The following is a 19,327-nucleotide window of genomic DNA, read 5'->3' on the forward strand; positions in this document are numbered from 1 at the left end:
ATTTCTAGTATACTATTTATTTTGTGAACCCAGCTGACAAATTTTGCAGTTGAGATGCTTAGGAAATTTGCTTCACAATTTCTTCTCTAAACAAATGCCCAGTGATATTATCATTGCCCCATGATAATATCACATAGTCAAAATGTAGAGAAAATAAGATCCATATATGTGTGTCCCAGTCTGTATTTGCACTTGTTTTACTTGATATGTTTTTCAATCATTGTCTGTTGTTGTTTTGTTTGGGGTTGGGTTATTTTAGGGAGAGAAGGGGGTGGTGAGAGAGGTTGACATCACGATTTAGCACTTGGGAGCAGTCCATCTTGGTCAGTGCAACATCATCTTTCAAAAGGGAAGCATCAAAGTCAGCACCAGGAAACAAGGTACAGTAAAACAAGCCTGTGAGCCCCCGCTCTAGCCAGCTGTCTCTCAGCATTCCCATTTACCCATGGGGAAAGAAGGAGGTTGGTCGAAGGATGAGTACTTTTCTACTAAGACAAATCTCTCCATTCCTCCTGTTCAGGTTCCCCAGTGTTTATTCTGTTTCTCATTAATTAGTCATTCAGTTCATCAGGTTACACAAAATGATGGGCATTATTCCCTGTGTATACATCAGCAGTCAGTGCTGTCTTTGTAACAAGGACATATTGCACTGATCCACAGTGAAGAAGTGCAGGACATTTTTCAGTCTGGGGAGGGTTTAATTCTCGCTGACCTGTGCCATTAGCATCATCTGTAGTACTTTCAAGGTGGGAGCTTCAGGAATACTCAGTGGTGAATTAATTCATTTTCCCGTTATAACAAAGTGGTGAAATGCTCATTGCCTTCAGTGTAAGTCCCATGCTGTTTTGGAAAGCCCTCATTTGAGTGCTATGAAGATCGTGGTTTGTCCAGGAGAAGGGGGTTGGTACACCCCGGTGCACCTGTAACATCCGCTGCTTCGCAGGGTTTCAAGTGCCCCAGAAGTTACTTGTAATAAACAGGGCTCAGGGCAGCCTAAGAGCATCTGGAGTATGTGATGCGAGGGACACGAGGGGCCAGACGCTCGGTATGTGTCTGAATATGTACGCTCCCGAAAATCTGATCTATCCAGCAGATCCCAGCAGCATCTGACCTTGATTGCCAGCAGCGAACATCTCGGTTCCAGTGTTAAGAAAGGAGTCTGTTCTCTGCTGGAAATCTTGCACTAGCAACTACAACAGTACAGAGACACTTAGGATTCCGAATTTACTGCAACATCAGTACTCCTTTTAGAAGTAACACTGATAAATTCCATGTGTGAGAAACCTGTTGTCTTGTATTTTGATTTTTAGATCAGAAATGCGATTGAGCTTTTCCAAGACTGAGTTTAAGCAGCTGTAACATGAGATGCAGGTCTGGAGAGCCTGGGTATCTCCCATAGCTAGGTCATGTTTTTCTTTTAGATCACACTTTTCCTATTTATGAATAACATTACAGTAAATAGATAAATCAGACTCCTGTTTTCATAATTGCGAGGGAGAACAAAATGTTCCCCTGGAGCTGATCTTAGCTCTGTTGTTATAGCACACACACATATCAGGTACACCCAGCAGTGTTGCTGTGTCACTTGTAAATGTTTGATTTATTTTTTTAATCTTGAATTCTGCTGCAGGCTCCTTATTTCTACCTCAGCCATGAGAAGCTGCACTGTGGTCATTAACCTATTGCACGACACCTTAACTCCACCAGCGAATGTCTGATGGGCACTTAAAAAATGTGGAGATGAGTATGGAAGATGAGTGTTTTCACTCAGCGAAGTCGTTGTAACCTTTTACAAGTTCTGAAATCATATTTGATCCCAGCATTACCAGTTTAACTTTTTGCAGCATTCAGTAACCTGTCCTTTTGCACAGCTGGATTCTCATTTTTCTCCTGGAAAATGCCATGATACTGCACAGATGTAGTTGCCAGCACTGAGGTATACTGCAGGATTATTACTATACTTGTCATTTCCTTTTCTGTATTGCAGTCCTCTAAAAATAATGGTTTTCCGCATCTCTTACTTTGGTATCACAATTCATGACCTTCATATGTGTTTTGTGGCAATAATTGCAGTAGGTTAAGGTTGTACTGAAGCGAAACAGAGTAACCTTTAGCTGTGCATTAAGAGATATGGTCTCAGGTAAAAGGTCAGATACATAAATAGCCTTGGGAGAACAGTAGGAAATGAGAAGGGAACTGAATAGGGCATTAGTTTCATATTGAAAAGCAGTGATGCGTTTTTTGCAAACTGTGTGATTTTGCTTTTTATGACTTCTGTCTGAAACAGCTCTGCTGAATTCAGGTTATTAAAGCATAGCATAATGATAGCAAGGTAGAACAGCAGGTAGGTACCAGGTCAGCTTTACTCTTCTTCCTATAGGCCAATAGCAACCAAGGCAGAAATCTCATATATAAATACTGGCTGTTTCAGTCTTTGTTACGTGGCTTGTTTAGATAAGAGAATGGTTAACAGCTTTGCTAACATTGTCCCCCCTTCTAACAAGGATGTTTTCAGCACTTTCTGGGTAGAAAATGGAAAGGATACCCGATATGTGGCAAAGATTTGTTGTTGTTGTTGTTGTTGTTGTTGTTGTTGTTGTTGTTGTTATTACTATTACTATTATTACTATTACTATTACTGTTATTATGATTACTATAATCATTATTATCACTATTATTCTCACCATTATTCTCACTATTATTATTGTTATTGTTATTGTTCATGTTAAATCATGGTCTGTATTTTTCCAAAGGTATCTGTGCCTGAAAGATGACTCTGTGAACTGATATCTGAACAAAAATTAGTTATTCTTTCCATTTAACTTTCATAAAAATACCTGTGACCACATGAATTAGAAAATGCCTTTGAATATCTCCATGCCGTTGCCTACACAATTTGAGCCTTAAAACCTTAGATAATGTGATAGTTTGCACTCTGAAATTCACTGTTTGGTCTTGGCTGCTCCAGGGACAACACTGCTGTGCACTTTTGTTGTAGCCTCACAAAAGATCGCAGGTGTGACCCTGCTGACCCCTACCTGAAGCAAAGGCTGCGTCACACTGCTACGTGCAGAGAGAAATAACATGCCCTCCTCTGCGGGCACAGCTGCTGCCCCACTAAAGCGTCAGCTGCTGCGGGGCTGTCCCAGTGCAATTGGCTAACGCATCATTTCTGCAATCATCCACAGCGCTGAATTCACTGGATAATCCTCTTTACGGCTGCTCATCCCACATACGAGTGGCTGCACCCCCTCAGGCTGGGATCCATCCAGCCTGGTGTCCTGCCTCCCGCACCGGCCATAAGCGGATGTCCCGGGAGGAGGAAGAACAGGGCAAGGTGTTTCCTTCAGTTACTCCACCAATTTGTGGCTGCTCTCAGAGGTTTTCCTGGCTTTCATGTGGTTTGTGTGTTTAGTGGTGTCCAAAGTAATTGTCTTGTGTACCCCTTGCACACGTGTAAGGTTTTTACTTCCACCATTTCATCTGGCAAGGAGTGCCCCAAATTGCTCCTTTTGTTTGGTATAAACTTTGCTTTTACTGGTGTCGTTTGAAGGTCACCTGGCGTTTTTTTCTTTATTTTCTTGTTATTTTGGGGTTGTTTTTTTAACTGAGTCCATCTTCTCTCCACCACCCATGACTCTGTATATCTGACAGACCCTCCCTACAAGCTACCATGACTACTTTTTTCTCCTGAAAAATTAGTTGTGCCATTTGCATCCTTAATCACTGCACTGACAACCCGTGTTTTTTCTTGTCAGAGCCACTGCATGAAGTTGGTGAGCAACCAACGATGTGCAATGGCTCTTCCCCTGTGGGGCACAAGGCCAAATACTTGGATGCAGTAAACTGGATGACATTTTGGTGAAGTTCAGAGCTGCACTTTCATTATATCAGAGGGGAATCTGATTCCTCGTTTCTGAAAAAAACCCGTGATCTGTGCCTTAGTTAAGAAAATGCTTCACATTGTTTTACTTAAGATCATCTTCTAGGTTTAACAGCTGACAAAATAGATCTGATGCTTTCTAGCAGCATTTAAAACTTAAACTGCAAATCCCACAGACCGATTTCCTCTGATTATGCAGTTTGTGAGGCCAAAAAGAGATTAATTACTGAACCAGGTAGGAAAGAGAGGGTACACACAGCAGTGATTATGAGATTGTTACAAAGATATCTTGGAATACCAAGTTATCAGCAAATGAGCTTATTGCTATCATTAAAACAGAGCACAGTGTATAACTGTTGTTTTTGCTAACTCTTTTTTTTTTTTCCTAATTCCTTCCTGGGGCATTTGTAGTCAGATGCATTTAAACGCTTGTGTTACAGTGTGGTAGTGTGTTGCAAATACAAAAGACTCTGGATTCACTGTGCAGCTCGATATCTCTGGGACTGTGCTTGACCGAGACTGAAACTGAACAAATTTTATGTGCACTCAGCAATTTGTTGAAAAGGATAAAAGTGAGGGTACTATTCTGTTCAGTTTGAACTTTGCATCCCAGCCAGACAACAGTGCAAGATGCAAGTGAGCTCTGTGGATCTCTCTTACTTAATACTGGCAACAGATAAAGGAACCAGTACAGTTTATTCTGTTTTGAGAAAAGGTGTAATTAATAAATGAAGCTAATCTGCCATAGCAAGTATTTTCTGATTCCATAGAAATTCATCAAAAATCTGCCAAGGTTCTCATCTAGAGCCAGTAGTGCTAACTATGGAGGATGTGGGAGGTGAGGTCTTCTAGTGCCAGCGTCTTTCTCAGCCTCTTCTGCTGACGTTAGTCATCTCCCTAAAATTAATTTAAGTATATAACTGAAAATAAGTGTGTAATTGAACACTCTCACCCTTGCACCAATGATCTGGGTTGGTGTACGTGTCCAAAGAGATAAACAGAGAAATAAGGACAGGAGAAGCAGCTGAGTAAGAGACACTGCTAAGTATCTTATGGCCTGCCTGTGATTTAGTCTCTCCTTTAAGGATGCCCTTGACCTGTTGTGTTCCTTCACTCGTGGGAGGAAGCAGGGAGCTGGAGTGCGCAACCACCTGTCTTTATTAGCGTCAGTGCTTCTTGATGGTAAAGGATTATTGAAGAATAAATAGGTCAAAGAGTATTCCAGGGGTGTTCTAATCTTTCCTAATCATTGGTGCCTCCATGGTTAACTGGTTTAATGCTTTTATTGAGGTGGAGCCTCACGCTTGCATTGCAAAATCTTCATTTTGAGTGACTTGCAAAGAATCTGCCAGAGAAAGAGAAATTCCTTTACTGACACAATAACCTTCTTAAGGAAGAGGACCTGTTCGTTGGGCCAGGGTAATTAATCCAATCTCGGTGTAAGAACACTGGGCTGCGATTTTAATGAAGTGATTTCTTTTCTGTTTTGGGGGGAATGGACAAGTCAGCTGTGCTATGTAGTGGTTTTTGATAATTATTAATGTTTGTAGCAGAGTCTTACCTAAGAATCTTATTTGAGGGCCAGGAAGCACTGCTGTGTTAACCCAGAGCTAAAAGGTGATCTCAGGCAAGTCTCCTTTTGAGCTGTTTGAGCAATATAACGTATTCAGGAGTTTTGGTACTACGTGGTAATACATCTCATGGAAAATAGCAGTCCATGATTTAGAATGCGCCAGTAGAAGTTGTTATAGTGTAAGGTTAGAAAGATCTGAAAGTTTCTAAATATGCAACGTTTGCAGATGTAGGAGATGACGAAACTTTGCTTTATGCTGACATCCTTCTGACTGGACCCTTTGCCAGTCAATACTGTCCGTCAAAGTTAGGAAGTTAAATGCTTAGTCTCTGTCTTTCCCCATGATCTTCTCATTTCTTACTTAGAAATCACCAAAGAAACTTAGTTCAAAACCTGGATTTTGGCAGTGTCCTGTACAGATGCTGACTGTTTAGTTTGGGCCAGGTACTCTTGATAGTAGAGCATTTGTCCTAGTAGTATTAGTGGGGCTTGATGGTGGGACCTGATGCTGTGATGAGCAGCTACTCTGGTTTGGGCAGGTTTCGGAAAGACCCTGCTGCATCATTCAGAGTTGGTAGGTGGGAGGTGGCAGTTTTTCAGGTGGGATTGTCTTTTCTGGGGAGTGTGGGATGGAGAGGTAGGTGCTGGCAGCTATTGACAGTGAGCAAGACCTGGGTAGTTTTGGTAATGTTTGTTTCAGATAGGTTACACTGATCATTGAGCACAGACAGCTGAGCATGACAAAGCTGGAGCTTGTTTTGTATCCAGTATGCTGTACTGCAGATTGTTCTCATCGTATGAGAATGGAAAGTATGCAGCTGTTAATAAGCCTTACTCCTTTCAGCGTTCTGTAATGGTTTAGAGGAGTGTTGGTCAGGTAGTACCTCTGCATGGGATGCATGCCAGTTGTTTTATGGCTCCACGTTGATTTAGCCCAGCTGCTTAGTGGTCATGTCATTGGTTTTAAAGGAAATCAGGCTTAAAAGTGCAGCAGATTTCATCCCGTAGTGTCCCAAATTTGACAAGCAACACTAAAAATGAATAAATAGAAATGTCAAAGAATTCTCAAGCTTCAGTAATTTGGAGATAAACAGAAATGCCTAATAAAAGTAATTTTTTGATGCAAGTACAAATGTTGGTGTAATTGCGTAATCTTGTCAGAAACGCAGACAGACACCTGCATTTTAAGTCTTTGCAAATGTGACTTGACTAAATTTTGACATTTTTAGTAGTCCATGTGGAATGCAGGTGCCTGACTTTAAATACTCACATTTAAAACATATGACTTCCATTTATTGTTTGAATATCAACACCAGAGAGTGCTCTGAGAGTGTCAGGGTCAGATTTCTGAAGGTGTACAGTTAGGAATCACTACAACTATAGTAACGAGTACCTTACATTACTTATTTTCTTTGAGCTGCAAGTTCACCGAGTATTTAAAAAAGACAAAATATATTCCAAAATATGCTTAGGTACTGAAGTGTGACTTATTGTTGGAAATAAGCACATGTTTTTTCTACTTTCTGGATTTTAAAGGGTGACACAAAACAGACTGCCAGCCCTTCAGGAGCTCATATGTAAGAATAAAACACTGACAGCAGCAGATTCCCAGCTTAAGCTGCGTTTGAGGTTCTGGTTTTGCTTTGTTTGTTGTAAGTTTTCCAAGTAGCCTTGGAATGTAGGCAGCCTGAAAAATGGGACTGTTAGGCCTAGTACCTTCCAGTAGCTTTTGTCTTTCCACTGGCATCTTTTGTTTTAATGGTTCGTCCCCTTGTCTTAATGAATGTAAAGATACGCTGTACAGTTAAAAGTCAGAGCAAGCAGCCAGTCCATAGGAGGAGTGGTAAAATCTTGCATCAATGATTGCCTTGTAAAAACCAGCATGCATTGGAGGATGATAGGGAGGGGACAGGAGATTTTCAAGTGTTCAAATAAACTGTAAATACAATCTTTTTTTAGAGAACCACAGGAATATACTTGTATGCACTCTGCCCAGTGCAAATAAGATCTCTTGCCACAGCCTGTACTGAGCAGATTTGTGGAGGTTAATGTTTAATAGGTTCTTAGCTGGAGCTGCTTGCTGTGTTCCCAGCATACGGATCTCCTGTTCCCTTGGAAGCATTATGTTGTGTAAACTACGTGTGTTTTTATGCTGAAACACCTCAATCTACACATGCTGCTACAAAAAGCATGATGGAGCAGTTAATGGTGTGCTATCAAAGGTTTTTCTGCTTTTAGTCCACGCACTTCTGCTCTCGTTTGTCCTCTCCATTCGACATAATGAAAGCAATCATTGTCCTGTGTGATTCCTGCAGGCACTGACAGTTGCCTGCTCATCTCAGTAGTATTCAGTCAGCAGCAAGCCTGGCCCTACGCCGACTGCAGCAATGTTCATTTCTAACTTTTGCTTGCAAGTGACAGAAGAATCTGATCTAACACACCTGCGTGACTCACCTGAGTCATCTGTCTGCCATGACTCATCCTTCAAATTAGAGGGATACTTATAATGAAGATACCATGCCGTGAGAATGGGAGATGGAGAAGACCTATGAGATCACCTCAAAGCTCCCGGTACAGTACAGGATGTATTTTCTGATTCTTTTTCTAGTTCAGAGGTGAATGTTCCAAGAACAGGAAGTTTTCAACCCTTTTTTGCTGGATTCTTACATGCTCTAGTGGAATTTCTAGTGGAGTCACAGCTTATCTGTATTACCCAGTGTTGATTCAGCAGGCCATAAAAAAACGTACTGGTTGAGCTCGGGCACATGTAGTGCCAATTTATTGGTATGCTTGAGAGTGCTGCTCCCCCTCTTCAAAATCACTAAGGCCTGAACCTGCTTTTTGTACAGACTTCATACCCAGCATTCTTTATTGCTGAGAAGGAAAAGTGCTTGAAGGGTGGGAAGCTGGAGTGAGCCTTTGCGGTCAGCATTTCAGTTCTTCAGGCTCCTTTGTTAATGAGTTTGCCACACGATATTCTGGGGCAGGAGAAATAACAAAGGTAAAACTGATTTATTTTCCTTGAAGTATCTGTCTGCACTTTATGGGACAGCATGCAGTTCGGGCCAGTGCCAACAGTGTCTTTTAGGCAGCAAATTCTTTCATTACTGTGTCATTGGTTGTCACGCTGTGAAGGGGAGGAGTACCATACATGGAGAAAGGCAGGTTTCTCTGCAGCCTGCTTGAGACTTTCCAACCTACTTACATGGGCGTCAGTGAAGCAGCTCTGAATTTTGGCACAGCGTCACACTTTTCTAATGCAGAGATCCTTTGGCAAACACAGATGTGTTTACACCTCAAACAGCGAGCGAGCAGGAAGGATGGAGGAATGTGATGGGTGCTGTACTGACTTACCTCTGTTCCCTGGCTTCTGATAGTCTCATTAACATTTGCCCTTTAATGGCAGAGCTGATATTTACAGAGCATTTGCTTTAAGATTCCTTCACCAGAGGTGGCGTATTTATTTTAAGACTATATTGAAATATCACATGATGCCCATTGTAACTACAGTAACCTACCTAATTTTTATTGCTCTCACTATTGTTTTCAATAGGCAGCTGGATGCAGACGTGAGAAGAAAGTCTGCCCTGGGGGGAACTGAACACAGAAATCATCACCACAGTCAGCCTTCTAAGTTCATTCCTACATCTCTCCTCTGGTTGTGATCACCTGGCCATATTTGTACTTATTACTCTTGACACATCTTATACTCAAGCTGGGAGAGTCCAAAGACACCAAGGGAATGAGAGGCAGAAGTTATTCCCAGAGGAGCAGGGTCTGTAGTCAGGGGAGAGCCCTACGGTTTGGATACAAATGCTTATGTTATCCTCGCTGTCTGTGGAGATGCTCTGACTCTACATTCAGGATAGCGGCTGAGGCTTGCTTTGGATGTTTCTCAAGGGGCCATAAGCTTTGCTGCTGCACAGAGGTACTCTGACTGTGAGCTAGGTATGTCCACACACAAGGAGTTGGTACAGACCAACTGTCCAGCAGTAATTGCTTGACCTATAGTGCTGCCCTCACCTAAACATGCCCAAAAGAGGATTAAGCTGATTCTTGATGCTCACAGTGTCCAGTTGCCTTTGTCAGAGCCTGTGACAGAATTCCTGGTTGGTACAAGATGTCTGTTTGTGAAAGCAACCTCAGGACTCGTTACCAAAGCTTCATTTGGTAATTTGAGATAGCAGGATGCCTGATAGCTCATCAATATCCCCACCATGCTTAATACTGCTTAAAAATACTGAAGCTGAAGGATAGCCACCAGTGTGGAGACAAGGCCATGAGAAATCCTCAGTTACTGCCTGTGGCCAAGCAGTGGTAGATGCATCTTTCCAGTCTCCATATGTGAAACAGAAGTGCAAGGGAAAAGAAGGTAAACACTGTTTACAGTCCACTAACTGGTTCTACCTATGAGGCTGGTTTGTCCCTGCTTTGTACTTGATGATCACACATGCATAGACTCGGTCCTAGAGCAGAGGAGAAAACACAGCCAGTCTGATGTGTCAGTGCATGGCCTGAAAATGCAGACACGGGACCTGAGAGTTGGGACTGTTCAGCCTGGAGAAGAAAAGGCTCCAGGGGGACCTTATTGCAGTCTTCCAATTCCTGAAGGGGTCCTACAGGAAAGCTGGGGAGGGACTTTTTACAAGGGCAAGTAGAGACAGAATGAGGGGGAATGGTTTTAAATGGGCAGATGGCAGATTTAGACTAGATATTAGGAAGAAATTCTTCACTGTGAGGGTGGTGAGACACTGGCACAGGTTGCCCAGGGAAGTTGTGGATGCCCCCTCCCTGGCAGTGTTCAAGGCCAGGTTGGACAGGGCTTTGAGCAGCCTGGCCTGGTGGCAGGTGTCCCTGCCCATGGCAGGAGTTGGACTGGATGAGCTTTAAGGTCCCTTCCAACACAGACCATTCTGTGAGTCTATGAGAACGGGGAGTTTGAGGTCCTTGGAGTTCAAAAATGAATGAGTGACTTTGCAAGAGTATGTGAACCAGGCTTATATATGGGGCAGATTTAGGTTACCAGCAGTTTGTATGCTGAAGTAATTATTTACGTTTAAAAGGAGAAACTGGAAAGAAGAATACCAAAGGTTAGAGTATTTCTCAGTGCATTAAGACCACCTGTGCCAAACTGTTAGCTGATGGGAATCTCTAGGAAGGAGTATAGGAGAGGGTTATTTCATGTTGTCCCAGAAAATATACACATAAGGAAATTGCTATTACCTCAAGAAGGAGGAGGTATTTTTGTTATTATGTCATTTTAACTGTATATTACTTTGAAACTAGGCAGTATATCTCCCTGATGTGAAGGCATGCATACCTGTTTTGCTTTTGAGCTTTTTTTCAGTCCATCAGTGAGTCCTCAACATAACTTTCACTGGGATTACTCACTGATGGCTGCAGTTGCCAAAACAGAGACTTAAACATTTCATTTCAGTTTGCAGCGGACTGGCTGGGGGCCACCATTCTCAGTTGCGCCTGCAAACCCCCGACTTGCATCAATCCCTCTCTTTCCTCTCCACTTGGAGAAACTTCTCTCCACCTGAATTCAGGACATTGCCCGTAACAGGTTTCCTTCTGCAAACAGATGCCATGTGGCAGTGGGGGATCACTGGGAGCTTGTGGTATCTCCTGGCTTCAGGCCTTGCATCTTGCAGCTTTTTGGTCTCCATCCCGTGCACACTGCACGCTTGCAGCATTTTGATGAAGCTGCCTTAGAGCTGCACAGGGTGGGAGACTGAAGAAAAGGAGACTTAAGGTGTTGCTGGTTGACTCCAAAAACCTCTTGTTGTGTACCATGGAGAATCCCAGGTTTGATGACAATCTTACTCCTGAGTTGATTTCTTGAATCTGAATGTTTTTAGGACTTACATCTTTGTGGAGTGTACAATTTTTATGTTTAGCTTTTGGGAGAATTTGGAATTCCTTCACTGAATCTACCCTAGCAGAAATGTCTCTGTCATTACTTTTTCACAGTTTACCCAGACCTCACTTGAGCACCAGTGTCAGTTATTTTTGCTAAAGCATTTGATCAACAGCTTTTCTGTCTGGAATTGCAAATTGCACAGAGAAAGCATGCAGATTTTGTTTTCCTTAAATATCAGTAATGCAAGTTCATAATAAATGGCCACTTTGCTATCAAAGGATTTTATAATGGATTTATTTTTCCTACATATCACGCAGCAACATATTTGCAGTAAAAGGCCTTTTTCACTGGTGGTGAAATGATTCAATAAGTTATATGATATATTGTAGGGAATAGGGTGAATGGGTCAAAGAGCTCATACTTGTCATTAAGTGTAGCCTTTTTAGTCATACATGGACAGTTCAAACTGAGATAGTGACTGCCTAAATGAATAAGTATGGAAACACAGGTAGCATGGATAAAGACTGGGAAATGAAGACACTGTGAACATATGCATAGGACTTCTCCCTTCTTGTGCTCTTCTGTATTAGGGGATTCACTGAGTATGCTGGTTTGGCAGCATTTGAGAAGTGAGTCTGAGAAAAAGATTAATTTAACCAAATATCTTCCAGTTAATGCAGCTGGAGGTTGGGGTAATGGTGTGTGGTTCACAGGGTACCACTACAGTCATATTCATTGGTGCCTTACATTTAATGCTGGGGTTTGAATTATGTATGCAGATCCTGGGATGCCCCATTTCTGTAGACTTGTTTAAAGATGAGGGTGGCTGGAACTGAGTCTTCTGTGCATCTCCTTTTCATCTTGCTGCTACAAAGAGCAGTGAGTAGCAAATTCAAATACACCCACTGAGACACCACAATTTAAATAGCTTTGAGAAACCACAGGTGCAGTCTCCTACAGCGGTCTCATGTGCCCTTAGACCAGAATCAGCCGTATTGTACAGATTTATTTTTATTTGGATTTTTCTATCAGCAGCATTTTTTTAGTTTTAAGGAATTTGTTCTGGTAGAGAAGTATCTGGGGAAAACTGTTAACATCTCAATGAATCTCAATCTATATTCAGAATCCCTTCTATTAACTAAATTGCCTACTGCTCTTCATTTAAATTAGCTCTGCAGTTTTAGACAGTGAGTTTATTGTGATTGGATATCTGAAACATTCTTAGCAATAACTTGCTCGTACAGCATTAATTTAAAACTTCACTGAAGGTGGACAAGTTTCAGTACAGCAGGTACAAACTAGAAAATGGTCCTATGTCTGACACAAGTAATTCCTGTACAATTTGAAGTCCGCAGGCTTTGACCAGTCTAAAACAGAGACGTGACTTTAACTTTGAGAAAGCTTACTGAAGCAAAATTATGGGATTCACAGCCAGTCACAAGTGAACCAACTCTGGAGCTAGAAATGCAATATCTGTGTAGCTGTGCTTGAGTTTCATAGGCTTTCTGAGAGCATTTGCTAGCTCCCTACCTCTGGTGTCACGCTGTGTTAACAAAGTTTTTAAGTGTCTGTTGACTTTTAAGCGTTTAAGCAGTTCTGCTGTTGCAGTGGCTTCTGTCAAATATGGAGGCTGTGGTGATGTGATTTAAATTAAGATAACTCTTTCAATCAAAAGGGTCCTCGTTAAGACATAAGGCTTTGCATAAAACATCAGAACTTGGTTGAACTTTAAAGCTGCACACACTTTAGGATTGCTTCAAATATATAACTTTGATATCTGAGTAGGGCGGAGTACAGAGGAGGTGTTTTAGTGATCTAATGCCTAAAAATACAAGTAGAGTAAGAGAAATCCAAATCTGGCAGCGGCAGCTGCACAGATTGTCAGGATGACTGCATTCATCGTGACTTTATGGTTTCAGTGTGGCAGTTCATCAGGGACTGATTTGGTCTTGGTTCTGGGTATGGAAGAGAGAGAGCTGGTAACTGGATTTTGCCAGTATGTGTTAGTGCTTGTGTTCTCTGTGCTGACTCCCTGCTAAACCTGGTAAGAATGACAGACCTATTGATCTTTATCTTCCAGTGTCAGTAATTTAGGATGATGAAGCATTTTGTCTTTGAGAACTTGTCAGCTGCAATGTGCCTGTGTGGTTTTAATTTCAGTATTGTAGATGTTAGGTGAACTGTCAAAACAAGGTGGCTTTTAATTACTTTTATACATATTTTTTACTTTCTGAACGGAATCTGTGCTTCAGCAAGCATTTGAGCACAACCCCACTTTTAGCACACGCAGCAGTTTTACTAGAGACGACTCTTTTCTTGCTTTAAGTTCAGTCCAGGCTTAAGGACTTGCCTTAAGCTGTGCTATTATGGAAAAAAATGCCAGTGTACTTCGTATATCTTCAGATGATGTTGTTCCACAGCCTCTTTGACATCTTTGTCCCTCTTAGTATAAGACACAGAGCATTTAAACTGCGACTTTGGCACTTGCTTCCTCACACACCCAAATTCTGTGCTGTGGCCAGTAACATAACGAGTCGGGCCCTCCTTTGGAGCATAGGACTAGAAAGTGAGAGGAGATTATAAGAAGTGTGAGGGGAATATAACTGAAAAATTACAGGATTATCCCTGCCTTTGAAAGCCCTTTGGGCCTGACAGGCACATGGTCCTCACAGCTGCAGGAGATTCATCCCATCCAGATTCATCCCAGAAGTCCCTGACCATAATAAAATGGTGATGAAGCTGGTGGTGTGCGAGAGCTGGCTGTGCCATGAAGCTTTGGAGAACAACACAAGTGCAGCACAAAGACTTGGTCTGTTCATTGAATGACTTGAAGGGCTTTGCTGTCTCAGCAGGAGTTTCCACCAGATTCTCTGGGACATCTTAGGATGACCTAAACCCTCCAGGAAAAGTCAGTCTCTCCAAGCAAGGCCTGATGTAATTCACTGTCATTGTCATTACCGTTAAGTAACCCTGATAGAGAGCTTACAGCTCTGTGTGTGTGACTAGAAATCCCATTGAAACAACCAATGTTTTAAATGGAGAGGATGTAATCTGTTTGTTTCAAGAGGTATCAGCGGCCAAATACCAAGCTTGGGTAATATTGGCAGGTGGCTCATTCCTTGGTTATTCGATGGGACAGAACTGGTTGAATCAGGTTGGTCAGACAAGAGGTACATCTGGTTAATGGTCTCCCTTTCTCAGCCGTTCATGAAGCAGAGGAAACACTGGTGAATGGATAGTTGACATGAAAGGTTTTTGCTGATAGCTGCTGTGTTGTCATAACCAAATCGGGACAATGTTCATGCAGTGTTAAATAAAAGAATGTGTTGTATATGTTTTAAATACCTCCTGTTATTTTGATGATAAACTTATGGAAACATCTTTATCATCCTTTCAATTATGACACTTAAATATAAACTCCCAGCTAGCTGCTTCCAAAAGTTCTGCATTTAGACTTCATAATTACTTACTCAAATGGGGATGAATTGCATGTGTTCATGCATAGCCTGGGATATTGGAAGTTTTTCCTCCTTGAAAAGGTGAGCGAGGTACTTGGAAACGTAGGATGACCTGTGCTAAGGATCAGTACCTTTACTCCATCTCAGTGCATGTGCACAGAGCTCTCCAGACTCGTCTTGGTGTGGAGCAGTCCCTGTTCTTCAAAAACAGAGAAAGGTTAGAGTCACCAAACCACATCAGATCTTTAAAACATGCAGCATATTCATCTTTGCTCTTTGAACCCAGAGCTTCTGACGCCTCACAGGGAGAGGAAACATCTCAATGATGCACGCAGTCAGTTCTGAAGAATCCTGGCAGTGGTACGTGTGGGATGATGCCACCTTGCCTGGTCAGCTTGCGCCTCTAGGGGAAAGGGTTTCTTGCACTTTCAACACCCATTGTGATGCATGTTTATGCTGGTCATAAAACTGTCTAGTATCGATTAAAACTGCAAACAGAGTCATTGCATCTGAACTTTCTGAGACAGCAAAACCTGAGAGCCAAATGTGGTGTGTATGGTGTAATAATTCCTTGTAGTTGTCTGCTCTTTGGTGCTTTGATTATCCTTTATTGGGATGGTTCCTTTAAACATCAGTACCATCTGATACTATTTTACTTGTATTTAGCTGAGGATAAAGATGTGTTTTAAATTACAGAGTAGCAGATTTTGGCATAGCGCACGCTTTCAGCCGCCACAGCCTGTAACTGTGGTGTAACAGCACACAACGTACTTGAAAGTAAGTAAATGTAAGTTTAGTTCAGATACAAGTTGCCATTACTTGTAGACTATATTGTTGAAGAAATAACTAGAATGCTATCATCTTGAATTCCAAAACTATCAAAATACCAGTTTATAGATCATCTCAAACAGAGGATGGAGAACACTGGTTCTTTCCACTGCTTAATGATGTGAAGTGCCCTAAAAATGCAGTGGTAATCCAAAATTCGATCTTTCAAACAGAATTTTCCTATAGAGCTTGTATGTGGTTGGCATACGTGTTGTTGGAATTGTCTGCATCCCAGTGATCTTTTACTGCCAGAAAATTAGAAGAATTGAAGACTGTACCACTTTGTTTTTTCTTTTAGAGCACCAGAATAATAAATATTTTTTTAAATTGAATTCTCCAGTATAAGGAGCTTCTGTAAATCAGTGTAAAGCTCATGAGTGATTTCCATAGAAGGAATCTGATACATGCTGTTCGGCAGATGTTGCCCATTTCCTACTGCTTCTTGGGTGAGGCAGGTTCTACAAATGTGGTAGTAAATTGTTCAGCTTTGTTGTGTTCTTACAGTCAGAATGCACATGATATGGTAGGGGTGGAAAGGCTGACATGTGCTTTTTTCCAGGCTTTGACTGCTGCTGGCAGATGCGGTACCTCATAGAAGTTGCCTGTTTTGCTTACACTCAGATGTGCTCTTCCCCTTTTAAATCACAGCACCGCTGCTGTTCTGTAGCAGCTGAGAGCCACAGCCTGGTGTCCGCTTGCTGTGTGCCCCGTTCCTGTGGTGTCAGCAGGCAGTGACTGCTGCAGGCAATGGGCTAATGGGATATTGCTGGAAGGTACCAGAATTACTTCTATAGAGGAAAAGTTGTCACAGAGGAGCCACTGAGCATGTGGATAGGTGTAGTCAATGTAGTCACTTGAATTTTCAAAAGGTTTTGGTAGGCTTATCAAAGGTTTTTAAATGAAGCAAAGCTGTCTTGTAATTAGAAGGAAAGATTTTCTAATGGATTAATAATTAGAAAGCAATAAAAATATATGGTTGGTTTATCAGTGGAGAAGGTTGCCTGTGAAGTCCCTCCAGGATCTTTGTTGGAATCTGTGCTATTCGACCTCTTCAGTAATGACCTCAAAAGAAACTGAATGTGCTGATGTTAGAAAGTTATTCAATATAATAAAAACTACAGGACTACAGGGACTTACAGAAGGCTCATCATTTACTCTGTATTGGGTGAAAAAATGGTTAGTTGAATTTTCATCACTATATGCTAACTACTGTCCACAAAACCCCACAGATTTTATTGTTTATACCGATGAGCTCTATATTAGCCATTGTTTTCAGAAAAGAGATCTTGATACTGCAGAAACATCACAAAGCTATCAGCTCAATAAGCAATCATGAAAGCAAATCAAAAGTTGGATTTAAAAAAAGTTGATAAGAAGCCACCACTGGATCTGCCCACATACCTAATGCTGCTTGCACTTCTGACTGCGTTTCAAGAAGGACTTAGTAGCAGGTGAAAAGGTATAGAGAAAAGCAGCAAAAAGGATCAAATGCATCAGAATTACTTCAGTAAAAAGGGAGACTACATAGACTGGGATTTTGCTGTCTGGTTAGAAGCTACTACTGGAGTAGTATAAAGTCAAGAATGGTATGGGTATGGGTAAGGAATAATTATTTGCAATTTCTCATAATTCAAAAGAAGAAAGGGGGGTTGAGAAGAGGTGTATAATTGCTTTTACCATCTGTTTCTCCAGTTGTATCAAGAAGAAAATCCAATGGGAAGTTTTCCAGTCTGTCTTCTGTGATTCAGAAAATAACTTTCTGTTTGTTTTTCTTACCTTCCTTTTTAAGGTCATTCTTGCCCTGTTCTTTCAATAGACGCACCTTTATTTTTCTTTAAATAGTCTTTATCAAGCAGAATATTTGATTTATATGTATTTTATATTATTATTTTGCGCCTTGTCCTATTCTTTGCTGTTTGTACACTGGTAGGGAATATCTTTCTGATACTGCTTATCTGAAAAGGCTGCTCTGCCCTTTCTTCCTTTCACGTTTCATTTTCCTCTCTCTTTGCTTCTGTAGATGACAAAGTCCACAATGGAGGAATCCAGCCAAACGTGCCTGGTGCCACAACCCAGCCTGTCCGATGGGATACCTCAGGTCAGCCTCCGGTTAAAGGACGGTGGTTCGTGTTGGAAGGAAATGGATTTAGCAGATGAACTCTCCTTCATTAACAGCGATTCATTTTTCTCCAGGTTAGTGCTCTTTTTTTGCCTTTGTGCTTGTTTCTTCTGTAACTGCACCTTCAGACCTGAGCATTAAGAAACCTTTTTTTTCCACTGATGCTTACAAAGTCAGTGTGCTGGGATGTGAGGCAAATTAATGTGCATAACCCTGTTGAAGCCACACGTTGCAACAGGTTCCTTAAAAAGCCAGCTGTGTGCTTTAGTTTGCCCTTCAAATACAAATTTTCAGGCTTATGAGGGTGGCCTGCTTGGTGAAAGAGTGCACGTGGACAGGACTGATCTAAGATCAGGCACTAGAAATGAAACCAGGCACAAGATGTAGATGTCTCCTGTGGATAATTAGGTGTATTTGATCTGCCCAGTTTAAGTCTTAACAGATGCCTGACTTTATTCCTGTTCTCAATCCAAAAAGGAAGGGGCTCTAGAGCCCCTTATTTTTCTGGCAGGAATGATGATATTACTAGTGCTGTTGAGATAAGACAGAGTAAAAGAGTATCTATATAGTATATAAAAGAATATCTATAGAGTATATATAAGAGTATATGTCTGAATTTATCCATGAGTCTGTCTGTCTAGAGCATCTATAAGAGTATGTATCTAAACAAGTATCTTGAGTTTTGGTTGCTGGCACTTTGTCAATGAGGTGAACAGGTAATGGGCAATTTGGTTTCTTGTAAAACCCTTTCCTGAATGTCAGGCTGAACCAGTATCTTTTTGTGGTTCTCAGGATACTGAATGGAGCCTGTCATTCCCTTTCTTCTCATGTCTAGTGCAGAACATGAGGGATTCGGGTTGCTGTGGGAAATTGCTGTATGCTGCTGAAATACGGGGTTGGCCTAATGTGGGAAACAGCGCTATTTACGTGTCACGAAACGGGACACCGCGGTGTCTCTGCATACCAGCACAGAACACAAAGCAGGGGCTGCGCTGCCAGACACGTAACTGAGTGACTTCACTCTGCAAGCAGGAGACGGCTGCTATTCTCAGCGCTAGCACAGACAGACAGACAGACAGACAGACAGTGCTCAGTTCACCGGACGAGTTAGCAAATTATGCACTAATACCAGATTTTGATTCATAATAGTAGTGGGACAAGTTAGGACATTATGGATTAACACCTGATATTGGATCATAATGAAGTGATGCATAGATGTCAAGTGCAGTTTCTAGCCCTTGCAGGCACACATGCTCTTTAACTTCTAACTGTGTAGTTTACTGTCCCCAGACCTGCCCCCAAAACTCCTGCAGCCAGAAGACAGCAGGTTCATGTACAGATCTTCACGAATCCAGCTCCTGTTGACTGAGATGAGGTAGGAAGCAATTACTGCAGAAGGTCAGCTGGCCAAACTGAGAAGACCAGTTCACTGAGAAGTACAGTTCTAGCAGCTAGAGAGGGCCAAGCAGATGGGGCTGGGTCAGAAGTTACAGCCTCTTACATTTGTTATAATGGAGCTTGGCAGAAAGCGTGCCCCTGCCTGTACTCCACTACGTGTTGCAAGGTGTAAAGGGAGATCAAGTGCTCCAGAATTTCAACA

General features: G+C 41.8%; 1 protein-coding gene across 1 annotated transcript in view; it reads left to right on the plus strand.

Annotated features, from left to right (window-relative positions):
* LOC104544602 (protein FAM13A-like) overlaps positions 1-19,102 on the plus strand; it is a gene marked incomplete at its 3' end in the record, with an annotated part of 43,545 nt that extends 24,443 nt beyond the window's left edge. Inside the window, exons 5-6 of the mRNA XM_010189521.1 lie at positions 17,629-17,801; positions 19,004-19,102. Coding sequence (XP_010187823.1) covers positions 17,629-17,801; positions 19,004-19,102 — 272 coding nt within the window. The remainder of the gene's footprint in view (positions 1-17,628; positions 17,802-19,003) is intronic.
* Positions 19,103-19,327: the final 225 nt, after the last annotated feature.

The sequence above is a fragment of the Mesitornis unicolor genome, unplaced genomic scaffold, assembly GCF_000695765.1.
Source record: "Mesitornis unicolor isolate BGI_N332 unplaced genomic scaffold, ASM69576v1 scaffold6248, whole genome shotgun sequence".
NCBI lineage: Eukaryota > Metazoa > Chordata > Aves > Mesitornithiformes > Mesitornithidae > Mesitornis > Mesitornis unicolor.